Here is a 12,287-nt window from a genome sequence, read left to right as displayed (position 1 = left end):
AAAAAGTCCCAGGGTGGCGTCAGAGAGGAGTGCGTGAACTGCTGATGGTCGATCTGGTCAGAGCCTCCCCCTCTCCTCTCTCAGCGCTGGGACGAGTACCGCGTACGTTTAGTCCTCGGGCTGAAGGGGTAGCGGATGAAGTCGAAGGGCCGGTGGTGGCCCGGGTGCGCTGGCTCCTGGCCCTTCGGCAGCCTCTTCATGAAGTGGACCTCGCGCTGGTGCTGCCGCGTCCGCGAGCCTTTCCGGGGCCGCCCGCGGCGGGTGAAGGCCATGTACCAGCCCTCGTAGCGCGCGTTCCTCAGGGCCGTGTAGTTGTTCTCCAGGACGATTTCGGTGAAGATGCAGTCGCGGCCTTGTCCGTTTTTCTACGGGAACAAGGGGAGAAAGAGAGAGAGAGAGAGAGAGAGAGAGAGAATGTGGAGTCAGATGTTCAGAGAGCATCGCTGCTGAAGATATGCAGGGCGGGGGGAATATCAGGGAGATACTGCAGCCTGCCACACACACACACACACACACACACACACACACACACACACACACACACACACACACACACACACACACACACACACACACACACACACACACACACACACACACACACACACACACACACACACACACACACACACAGCCCAACATGCAACATATGCTACAGTCATTACAGATCAGAGAGGGGGGCGGATGACGGTAAGCGATGACTCCCCCCCCCCCACCCCCCCCAGCAAACTTCCAGCAGCCCTCGTGGGTCAGAAGCGAGACGAGAGACGCTCCTGTCATAAAACCTCAATCAGCCTGGAAATGAACCCGTCGATCTTTGATTGGCGGTCAAATCACGCCAACTATCTCTGGTTGGTGACAGTAATTCATGTTCCGGGGTTTGTCTCACGGTCCAACGGAGTAATCGTAGTACCGTGAGAGCTTTTCAGTGGACGACAGCAAAAATCATTTTTTATACATCAGGTGAATTGAAATCGACCTTCCAGTGTTTAAGCTGTATAAAAGAGCTAAAAACAACCATGTGAAACACACACACACACACACACACACACACACACACACACACATATACACACACACACACACACACACACTCACACACCCCTCCCGCCCACCGAGCACCCTGCCCCGAACACCATCTGCCCCAAGCTACCCAGCAAATCACCGCCTCCCTCAGCTTCTGTGTGTGTGTGTGTGTGTGTGTGTGTGTGTGTGTGTGTGTGTGTGTGTGTGTGTGTGTGTGTGTGTGTGTGTGTGTGTGTGTGTGTGTGTGTGTGTGTGTGTGTGTGTGCGTGTGTGTGCTGAGCCAGCCTCAGACACTCTCACAGTGACATTGAGCACACATCTGAGAATCTGAATATCACAGGTGTGGTTCAAACAGGACGGGGGTTTTTCTGCCTGATCGTGGAGGGGATTAAAAAAAAAAAACACCCGAGGCTGCATCACTCGGAAAAGCTGTTTCCACTTCTGGGCCTCCCTGTAACGTAGATGAGCAGCGTTGCACAGGTCCACGAGCCCGACACTAAATCCTCCGGCCTTGCTGCTACAGTCGTTGACACTATGACCTTTCCACAATGCGACATCCAGCCTTTTGCCGCCGCTTGACTCCAGCTTTTGTCCTTACCTTGCCCACGAGTTTCCCCTTCTTGTTCATGCAGATGTAGAATCCCGTCTCGGCGCCCTTGATGCGCACTCGACTCCCGAACGTGTCCGTCTCCACGATGAGTTTCGCTGAAAGGGATCAACGCAAAAAAACGAACTTGAGTGGGGCGGGAGGGCAAGGAGCGAGAGAGAACACGGGGGATTTACGCAACTTCGAATCCTCGCGGGATGATAAAACCACGTGTGTTTTCATTCCTTTCCGGGTAAAGCGCCGACCCTGGCAGGCCCATGAAGAATTCCCCCTTCAGATAAATCCTCGCTGACCTCACACGTTTATCTCTACATGCTGAGACGCACTGAAAGGCTTTACGCCACATAACATTCCTGGGTTTTTTTTCACCACAAAAGCTGGTCGGGGACCATCCACCTAAACACACACACACACACACGGCCCTTCTAAGTGTTGGATGGGTTATTCCTGTTAGTTTCTGTCCCGCTGGTTCTGGAGGTGGTGGACGGATCCGTTGTGGAAGCTATGCAGGAAGCGTTCAGCAGTGAGGAAAGAGAACGGCGCCTAATGGCCCTTCCAGATCCGCTGGATCTCTGGACGATCGCCTCAAAACGCCGCCTGTACAACCCGCCCGGACACTTTCCTGCAGCTCGGAGCCCCACGCACTCCCAACAGTACAGAAACGGGGGTCACAAATGGTGCAACGCCCGGACCCCTAAAGTCCTCGTCCCGCTGACAAAGGCCACAATGAAATATTCATCAAGGACTTTCCTTCTGTCTGAATATGTCAGCAAATTGAAACCTTTTAGTTTGACCCGCGTGATTAATAATACTATGCCTTGTTTCTATATTGATCAAAATATTTGCTCATATACTATATTTGATTTTAAATTATTTATGAGAAACCAAAAAAATCCCATCTTTTCAAGTTTTATTTACCGTTTTTTTTTTCCTTTCCAATTTTGACAAGATTAATGACACACGAACAACAGAAGCCAAAAGAAAGGAGACTAAAGAGGGTAAATACCACAAGAAAACTCTCAGAAAATCACTGAACGAATAAAATAAATGCACAATTCTAAGCCTAGGGCTAATTTAAATGTGAAACCGTAAACTAAAAATGTCCATTGCGCAATGAGGGTGAAACTAGTAGACTGAAAACGTCACCGCGGAATGAGTTGAAACTCTCAATATATCCAACACAAACTCTTGACAAACAGTGAAGTTGAGTTTTTAAATGGCCTCCGGTTCCGTCCCAGCTCACCGTGAACGTCTCCATCCTGAGCCATGGCGTTGATCTTCTTGTTGGGCAGGACTTGGACGTGCTTGCCGCTGGTCCGGCTGTAGAGCTGGTAGATCCGGATCAACCTGCGGCTCACCTGGTCCGTCACTTTGCTCTGCTCGCTTACATGCTGCGTGAAATTAGGCGGGGACTGATTGGTTACCTGTCAGAAATTAGATGGCACCACCACAATCATCAGTTTGTGTTCTATTATCTACTTTTTTAATTTCTTTTTTTTAGATTTTGAACTGTGAAATCTAAGAAACTCGTTTTCAAACCAGATGGGAAGTGATTGGATGCTGTCCAGGTGACGAGAGTCAATAAATCATTTAGAAATTAGAGAGAAGCAGAAATCTGAAATCAACCGTTTTGGCCACCGATCTGTATTTATCGCCGTGCAAGAAGAAGAAAATCAGAATTATGAGAATAATAGCCAGACATTTTGTTTTGTTTTGTAAGGATCTATAATATCCGCGTGATCTCAGGTTGCGGTTGAAGCGGCGTAATAAAAGTATCCTCTCGAAATAAATAAAACACCTCAACTTTATTTTATTTTAGCCCAAATTTCACTTATATTTTAAAATGTCTTTCTGTCCAGCTGCCGTTTTGTTGCGTTATGGCGGAATGGGTCTGAATACCGGTTACTTAGAAACCCATGACAATTTCTTTTTTTTATTTTTTATTTATTTGGGTGAGCGCTTTGCCCCGGTCCCGGTCATCCGTATGTGTCCCTCCCGTGCCAGGGCCGCCGTGTCCGGCACAAGCTGCCAGCAGGCCGCGCACCGAGGGACAGTGCTGTGCCACTAAAAAAAAAAATATCCAACGAACAGCATCCATCACTCCTCCCCTCTCCGGTATTAATAAATTACACGTCTAAAGCAAACCCTCACCGCACATCAGCGCGGCGTAATTAAATAATGGATGGAATGGAAATGAAATCAGCAACCTACCTGAGCATAGTAGGAAAATACAAAAAAGTGCAAGCACCTGTGAAGGAGAAAAGAGACAAAAACCAAAACAAAACAAAACAAAAAAGTGAGTTATTGTTAAGATCGGTGGAGTTTTACGCATGAACGGTGGGTCAAGGTGGGGACACACTCACATGTATGGAAGTCTGGATGGCACGGGTCGCATGATGGATGGAGATCAAATCTTCTTTTTCGGGGGGGAGGTGGGGTGGGATAAAAAAAAAAAAAAAAAAAATCAAGTTCCAAAGGTTCGAGCGAAATTCCCCCCAAAAGGTCAGAGGTGCTGACAGTGACACATCTTCTTCATCCGTCCCTTGGCAAAGTCCCCGAGGAAGAGCTGGAGGATCAGCTGAATGGAAGCAGGACTACCTGCTGCAGTCACGGGGGATGGACGGACTGGAGTTCTTTCTTTCTTTCTTTCTTTTCTTTCTTATCTTTCAACAATCAAGCTCCAGCAGGTTAGAAGCCCCATTCCGTGTCGCACTGTAAATCCCAGGGCTGCTCCCGTCGGCCTCTCAGGTGCGTTGTGACCCCGCTGCGGAGGCGGTGGGACCGGCTTCAGGCTGCTGCGGCTCTCCTCCTCCGGGCGGCTGGCGGCTGGCTGCAGGCGGGGACTCTTGTGTGTCGCAGGCTGCTCGCTCCGCGCTTTCACGTCACCCCCCCCCCCACCCCCCCCCCCCCCCCCCCCTGGTTAAAATGGCAGGCTGATCAGTTAAGAACAAGCCCCCTTTTTTTTTTTTTTTTTTTTTTTTTTTTGGGAGAAACAAAAGCGGACACCCCACAGCACCACTCCCCTCCCCTCCCACCCCACCCACCCCTCCTCCTCACCCCCTCATCCAAACCGTCGCTTCACCTGAGGAGCGCCGCGCGCCCGGCGAGGAGGAGCCCTGCGCGCGCGCGCGCCGTGCGCACCGCCGCCCGCGGCTCCGTGGCAACGGCAGGGCGCACGGATTTTTTATTTATTTATTTTTTTTATTATCACTTTTTAATCACGTCTGCGCAAAGTTAAGTATCGTCAACCGTCGACCGTGTGGGATGAGCGGTAACCCGATGACCCCCACGCACGCCGCCACGCGCACCTCCAGGTTCAGCGGCGTCCGCGCGCCCGCGGGTTTCGGGGTTTGCGCTCATTGAGGCCGGATCCTCTCCGCTTTGTGTTTTGACAGAGCAAAGTGTGAGACATTAAAAGGATTACAGGCGATTAGCTTCTTTAAAACATCCCCTCTCTTGATTTGATAAAGAGAGCGGCCCCTTGTCGCCTTAAAGGCTTAAGGCGGCCGAGACACAAACAGCATTGTTAGAGTACGATAGGATTGGGACAAATTAATTCAATATGTCTTGAAAGATATCTGCACCTTTTTCTCTCTTTTTTTCTCTCTCTCTCCTCAAAATCCGGTTTTGTCTTTAAAAATCTATTCTCAAAGGCACATTTACAATGACAATACTGTGGGGAAACAATTTAATCCGAATATTTCCTCAAATTTATGAGATTATCGTCGGAATTGAGAAGAAAATCATCTCAGTTTACAAGAAAAGGTTAGAATTCTATTAAATCATAATAATAATGAATTGTAGACATTGTCAAACAATCTGACAAACGGCGAAAGTTCTGGGGGTGGGGTGGGGGGGGGGGGGGGGGGGGCGGGTATTGAATTCCAAGAAATCCAGAGTGAGAAAATTCTGGATGAAGTGTTGGGGGATTTTTACTATTTCACCATGTTATCTAGTGGAGAAGGGGAAACAATTATGTGCTGTGCGCACAGTGATCCGTCACCGAACTGATTTGAGCCTATCAACAGTTTGACCATCATTTAAGGCGGCCAAGCACAGAACTGCCCTCCTCATCTGGGCTCGAGACGAAACCCTGTTCTGCCAGTCCGACACTCTCGTGACGGCCAAGCACAGAACTGCCCTCCTCATCTGGGCTCGAGACGAAACCCTGTTCTGCCAGTCCGACACTCTCGTGACGTGTGAAAATGATCACGACCATCGACGATCACTGACGTCCAGTTTGAGAATTGACTGCGTGTTTGTGGAACACGACTCGTGTTCGGTGCGAGTGTCTTCACTCCTCAGCCACCAGGGGGCGCTGCAGTGAAGACGATGAGCTTCATCCAATGACCACGGAGTGGAACTATGCGTGGTCCACTCTCAGTGTGTGTGTGTGTGTGTGTGTGTGTGTGTGTGTGTGTGTGTGTGTGTGTGTGTGTGTGTGTGTGTGTGTGTGTGTGTGTGTGTGTGTGTGTGTGTGTCTGTGTGTGTGATGATGATGATGGTGATGATGATGAGCGATGAGCAGCAGGTAGCCGCCACTCTGCACCCTGGCCTCGGGCCCAGCTGCCCGCCCCCTAACACAAGAAGCCCCTGCATCCATCAGCTGCCCCGCGGGGGGGCAAACACCCATCCCCCCTCGGACCTGCTGGTGCTCTCACTTTCTGCTGCTCTCAGAGCCACGAGCCTTACGCGGGGAGGAAGACATAAAGACGCACCCCTGCCCTCAGATCGTCCATACCTTCGCTGGGATCCCCGTCTGGAGACGCGACGCCACGTCTCCAAAAGCAGAATCCTCCACTTTGAGGACCTCGGGCAAGGTTCCACGTTCAAAATCTCGCCTGTGTCGTTATTCCCCGGTTATCGTTTCCAGTTTTGTTGTGCGGCCTTGCAAACGTGTCCTCTTGACAACGGGCAGCGGGATTTGAGCAGAAAAGGGAGGAAGAACAGCTCCAGGGTTGAGCGGAATAAGGAAACACACTTATTACTTCTTGGCATATTGAACTCTTAACACCTCTCAGGTTCCAAACTCAGTCCGTGTATGTTCACGAGAACTAACCAAAAAAACTAACTATTACCATGAAAACTTTTTAAACTCCAATACCTGGTCTCTACCTTTCTATCAACTCACGTCCAGTAGACACCGACCTTTATTAAGCCATGCCTTGTGATATATAGCGTTTGAATAATTAGGATTGTGTTCCGCTTGTGTTGTGCATTCTGAAAGTTACATGAATAGAAAATAATGGCATGTTCATTTTAAATTGTGTAACTGATGCATGTTAATTGTATTTCGAAGTACATATTATACATTGGTGTATATTCGGGGACATGTACGTGCGTGTACGTTGTCTTACGTAACACATTGTTCCTCTCCCAAACTGTTTTTCAAATTTTTTTTTGTTTTTTTCCGTAGCAGGTCATATAAATAATCATTATTTCCGTCGTTACAACGCGGCTACTGTTACCGACAATCACATGTGGTGTGACGTCTGGAGTGGAACGGCTCCTTGAAGCGCCAAACCTCGAGTTAAATTGAAGTTGGTTTAGATCTTTCGCATGTAAAAATGCATCATTGGCACAGGGTTGATGAAGTTGTCTTATCTTCTCTGGCAGACCTATGTAGTCGTCTGTCTATACTGTTAAACCTGCTCAGGAAAAAAAGAAAAAATCAAATTCTAGAAGTATTTAAAAAAAATACTTGCTTTCCCTGGTAACTCGTTACTTCGAGTGTGGATTAATTCAGTTACAAACTTAACTTTTTTTGGGAGAAGTAATAAGTAACTGTTTTGCTTTTGAACCGACGTTGCTGCTATGAAAGGTGCTTGACCTCCATCCGGAGAGCTTCGGGGTCCCGTCGTCTTGCTCAAGGGCACGTTGAGACGGACGGATTGAGACGAGGGGTCGAAACGTCGCGGTCGTACTGCAACCCAGAGAATCTGAGACTCTTCCTGGTTTTGTTTTTTTTTCACTGCGAGCCATTCGGAAATCAACGAACGTCCGTCGCCTCAAACCGCTTCTTCACGGCCTCTCGGATTCCAAGGACTGGGTCGTCAAAAGTGGAAGTGGGATTAAAAAAATCGGTATTTTACCGTCGATGGAGAGGGACGTGCGAGGCTCCCAGACCCGTGGGGCTGAGTTACCGACCGGGATGATCGTGGGTAAAGACGTTCCGGTCGAGGAGACCAGAACTGCGAGCCGTTCGGAAATCAACAAACATCCGTCGCCTCAAACCGCTTCTTCATGGCCTCTCGGATTCGAAGGACTGGGTCGTCAAGTCGTGCGTGAAAAGTGGACGTGGGATTAAAAAAAATCGGTATTTTTACCGTCGATGGAGAGGGACGTGCGAGGCTCCCAGACCCGTGGGGGCTGAGTTACCGATCGGGATGATCGTGGACAAAGACGGAATCCTGGAAAGGTCATTTAGTCAGACGGTGCAGCATCTTCATCACGGAGTCAGAGAAGGAGGGTGTGTGTGTGTGTGTGTGTTGGGGGTGGCATGTCGACTGTACCAGTAGATACATCTGATCTCTGACAGGAGCTGTCAGAGGAGCAGCAGGGAGCCCCCCATCAATCACCCCGGCCCCCGGCTGCCATTCAAAGGGCCCGACCGCGGCCTGTTATCTCCACAGCTGTCGGCGCTCGGCCGCTCCGGCCGGCAGAATGATGCAAATGACTCGGGGAGCGGGACGCCGTCCCTCCGGATCACCGTCACTAATGTGTCTTCTTGACAGGAGCTGCAGGACTCTTCCTTTTCTCGTGTGTCTAAATGTGAAGGGGGGGGGGCAAAACAAAACAACAACAATAACAACAAATTTGACACGAACGTCAACTTGCCCAACACGGCGTGATTGATGGTATCGAGAGGGAGCCTTTTGTTGATTCCCCACATGCCGAGTCAAACCTGCGCCAAGTGGAATGTTCTGGGTGGAACCGCTCTTTTATAGAAACAGGAAGTTGAAGAAACAGGAAGTAGAAGTTTCAGTAAAAAGCGGCGTTTCTACATGAAATTACTGAAGAACAGACTATATTTTTCTTTTGAATAAATGTGTTTTTAGGACGCTGATTGCTTTCTCACACACACACACACACACACACACACACACACACACACACACACACACACACACACACACACACACACACACACACACACACACACACACACACACAGAGTTAACTACAGTGGCGTGAGGCCTTTGTTGAATGCTCGATGGGAGAATAATGTAAAGAGCTGAAAGACCTCCAGCTGAGGAAGCTCTGGACCCGTCCCACACATTCGAATTGACAACGAAGCACACACACACACACACACACACACACACACACGCACACACACAATTATCCTTTCAGACAAAAACTACCAGCACTTTAATCAAGGACCTATAAAGGAAATAGTTCTTAACAGATCAATCAACTGTGGTCGAGCCATAAAATAAAAAAATTAAAAAGAATGCACTCGACAGACAATTCATCAAACAAAGAATTAAGGAAGTAGAAGATAACTATGAAAAAAAAAAATGTTAACTGAAATTATTAGGGCATGTAGAAAGGAATATTGTAGTAAAATATTGAATAATAAAACTAAGATGAAAGGAAGATGGGACACATTAAATAGTTTGATTAACCTTGTTCTGGAGTACAAAGTTGTCATCAGTACTTTATTGATAATGAAACAAGAAGAAAAAAAAAGAAGATGGAAGAAATTGTCAATAGTTTTGACATGACTGGGAATAAACAAAATATTAGAACAATTATTCATACACAGATTAGATGAATGCTTAGACAAACAGGAAATACTTTGAGTCGACATAGATTCACATCAACGTCATTGGCATTATAACAGAATCGATTGAGGGAATTAAAGACGCTATCAATCAAAAAACAAAATGTATGAAGTAAGAGTATTGATCGATCTCAACAAAGCCTTTGACACAATGAACCAGGAAATATTTATCACTAAGTCAGAAGAGTGCTGGATAAGGGGTCAGGAAACAGTTTGTCAAACTCTGCAGTACGAGCCATCGTGCTCGGTCACTGCCTGCGGGGTTCCCCAGGGGTCAGTGTTGGGTCCAAAACTATTTCTTTCTACATATAAAATCACATCGCCAACATATCAAAAGTAATAAAATGTGTTGTTTTTGCAGATGACACCAGTGTTTTCTGTTCATGAATGTACATTACCACTCCCTCATTAATGGAAATGTATTTTTAATAATAAGCCGTCTTCATGTTCTTAGTGTCACATCGGGATCCAGCTTTTTTGTTTATTTGTTTGTTTTTTAACTTCTACCACTGCGATTTTAAACTGTGTTTTTATGTGTAAAAATACATTACTATTTATCATAGGTCACTGAAATGTTACAAATAATTCACTTAACAACATGCTTTTTTTATTTTATTTGATAATACGATTTTAAACTAAGTCGTCTATCTGGAGGGAAAAAACCACTGTCATCTAAATAGGAATCGTCTATCTGGGAAAAAACCCACTGTCGTCTAACTGGGAATCGTCTAACTGGGAATCGTCTATCTGGGAATCGTCTATCTGGAAAAAACCCACTGTCGTCTAACTGGGAATCGTCTATCTGGGAAAAAAAACCCACTGTCGTCGAACTGGGAATCGTCTATCTGGGGGGAAAAAACAATGTCGTCTAACTGGGAATCGTCTATCTGGAGAAAAAACCCACTGTCGTCTAACTGGGAATCGTCTATCTGGAAAAAAATCCACTGTTGTCTAACTGGGAATCGTCTATCTGGAAAAAATCCACTGTTGTCTAACTGGGAATCGTCTATCTGGAAAAAATCCACTGTTGTCTAACTGGGAATCGTCTATCTGGGGGAGAAAAAACACAGTCGTCGAACTGGGAATGAAAAAACCCCACTGTCGTCTAACTAGGAATCGTCTATCTGGAAAAAAACCCCACTGTCGTCTAACTGGGAATAGTTTAACTGGAGAAAAAACCATGGTCATCTAAATAGGAATCATCTATCTGGGGGAAAAAAAACCACTGTCGTCTAACTGGGAATCGTCTAACTGGGAATCGTCTATCTGGAAAAAACCCACTGTCGTCTAATTGGGAATTGTCTATCAGGGGGGGAAAACACTGTCATCTAACGGGAATCGTCTATGAGGGGGGGAAAACACTGTCATCTAACGGGAATTGTCTATCAGGGGGGGAAAACACTGTCATCTAACGGGAATCGTCTATCTGGGAAAAAACCACTGTCGTCTAACTAGGAATAGTTTAACTGGAGAAAAAAACACTGTCGTCTTAATAGGAATCGATTATCTGGGGGGAAAAACCCCACTGTTGTCTAACTGGGAATCGTCTAACTGGGACGACACCAATTGTTCAAACTGGACAGAGAGCACGGCTCACACATGAAGCTGACCTCTGCCCCCCCCCGCCCCCCCTCACTCCACTTCACACCCCGGCTTCAGGTCGCTGAGGAGAGACTGTGTATTAGCCACCGTAAACGTGTCTTCATGGGCCCAATAGAGCGGTGCTGGGACCCCGGGGGCCAAACACAGGTGCCATCGCTGTGAAACTGCTGTATTGTTATTCGTGGGGGGCCGACTGACAAGACTTTTGGGGGGGGTGGGAGGAGGGGGGGGTGGCCTCTGTTACAGGTAGTTGTGAAATGTTGTGAAGAGCCGGTCGCACAATGAGCTGCAGAGGGGGTCACAATGACTTCAAATACCTTCTTCAAGGTGAATCCCCCCACCCACCCCTCACCCCCCCCGCCCTCCCCAGGCACAATGGAAGGCGGCAGCCTCAGACTGTGGAGGCGGCCTGTGTATTGACCCGCGTGGTGATAATTTGTTGTTTTCAGGTTTTACCCGTCGTAAATGAGCGGCGTAATAACGTGCGAAATGCTTGTCAGTGAAAGGAGACACACACACACACACACACACACACACACACACACACACACACACACACACACACACACACACACACACACACACACACACACGCGCGCGCGAACACACACACACGAACACACGCGCTCAACACCTCACTACTGTCCTCTAGTGGAACTTTACCTGCATTCCAGTGAAAGTTGATTCAACATTTATCGTCTCCACTTTCAGAAAGTGTCACAAATTCATCAATGTGATTCTTTGTTTCTAAAAGGTGATTTCTGTCTTTACGGACATGATTTTCAGATTAATTAATTTTTTCCCCTTTGATTTGTTGATAAGCCAATCAGAAATAAATGACCAGAAATTAAAGAAAAAAGAAAAATGCCTGGAAATGTTAATGAAACGCTTTGTTTGCACACGAATGGTTCATTTATACGTCAGTGATCACAATACATCCACGTCACAAAGGCTTTATGATAAGGTAAAGGTGAGAAGAAAAAAACAGGAGAGGAGAGCAGAAAGAAAAACCGTCTCATCCCGGATAGACGATTCCCATTTAGACGACATTATTAGAATCAATTATTTGTAACATTGTAACATAGATAGTGGCGGTAGTAGTAATGTGTTTTGGGAGAGTTGATTAACATGTAACCTGGTCATAGGCCCACATTCCATTCACAAATGACCCCCCCCCCCACACACACACACACACACACACACACACACACTTCAAAGTTAACAGGTATGCATACATATTCAGGACTGAAAAGCCGCAATCAACAC

General features: G+C 47.2%; 1 protein-coding gene across 1 annotated transcript; it reads right to left on the bottom strand.

The window, feature by feature from the left end:
• Positions 1-80: 80 nt before the first annotated feature.
• fgf8a (fibroblast growth factor 8a) lies at positions 81-4,028 on the bottom strand (the record flags this gene model as incomplete). Its single annotated transcript, XM_080507616.1, has 5 exons — positions 81-365; positions 1,625-1,731; positions 2,877-3,057; positions 3,845-3,881; positions 3,997-4,028. The coding sequence occupies 5 exons, from the start codon at positions 4,026-4,028 to the stop codon at positions 81-83; spliced, it is 642 nt and encodes a 213-aa protein (XP_080363742.1).
• Between the last annotated feature and the right edge of the window lie 8,259 nt (positions 4,029-12,287).

This window comes from Blennius ocellaris (assembly GCF_963422515.1).
Source record: "Blennius ocellaris genome assembly, chromosome: 13".
NCBI classification, from domain to species: domain Eukaryota; kingdom Metazoa; phylum Chordata; class Actinopteri; order Blenniiformes; family Blenniidae; genus Blennius; species Blennius ocellaris.
Note: the sequence above shows the minus strand (reverse complement) of the source record. Positions and strands in the feature narration are given on the sequence as shown.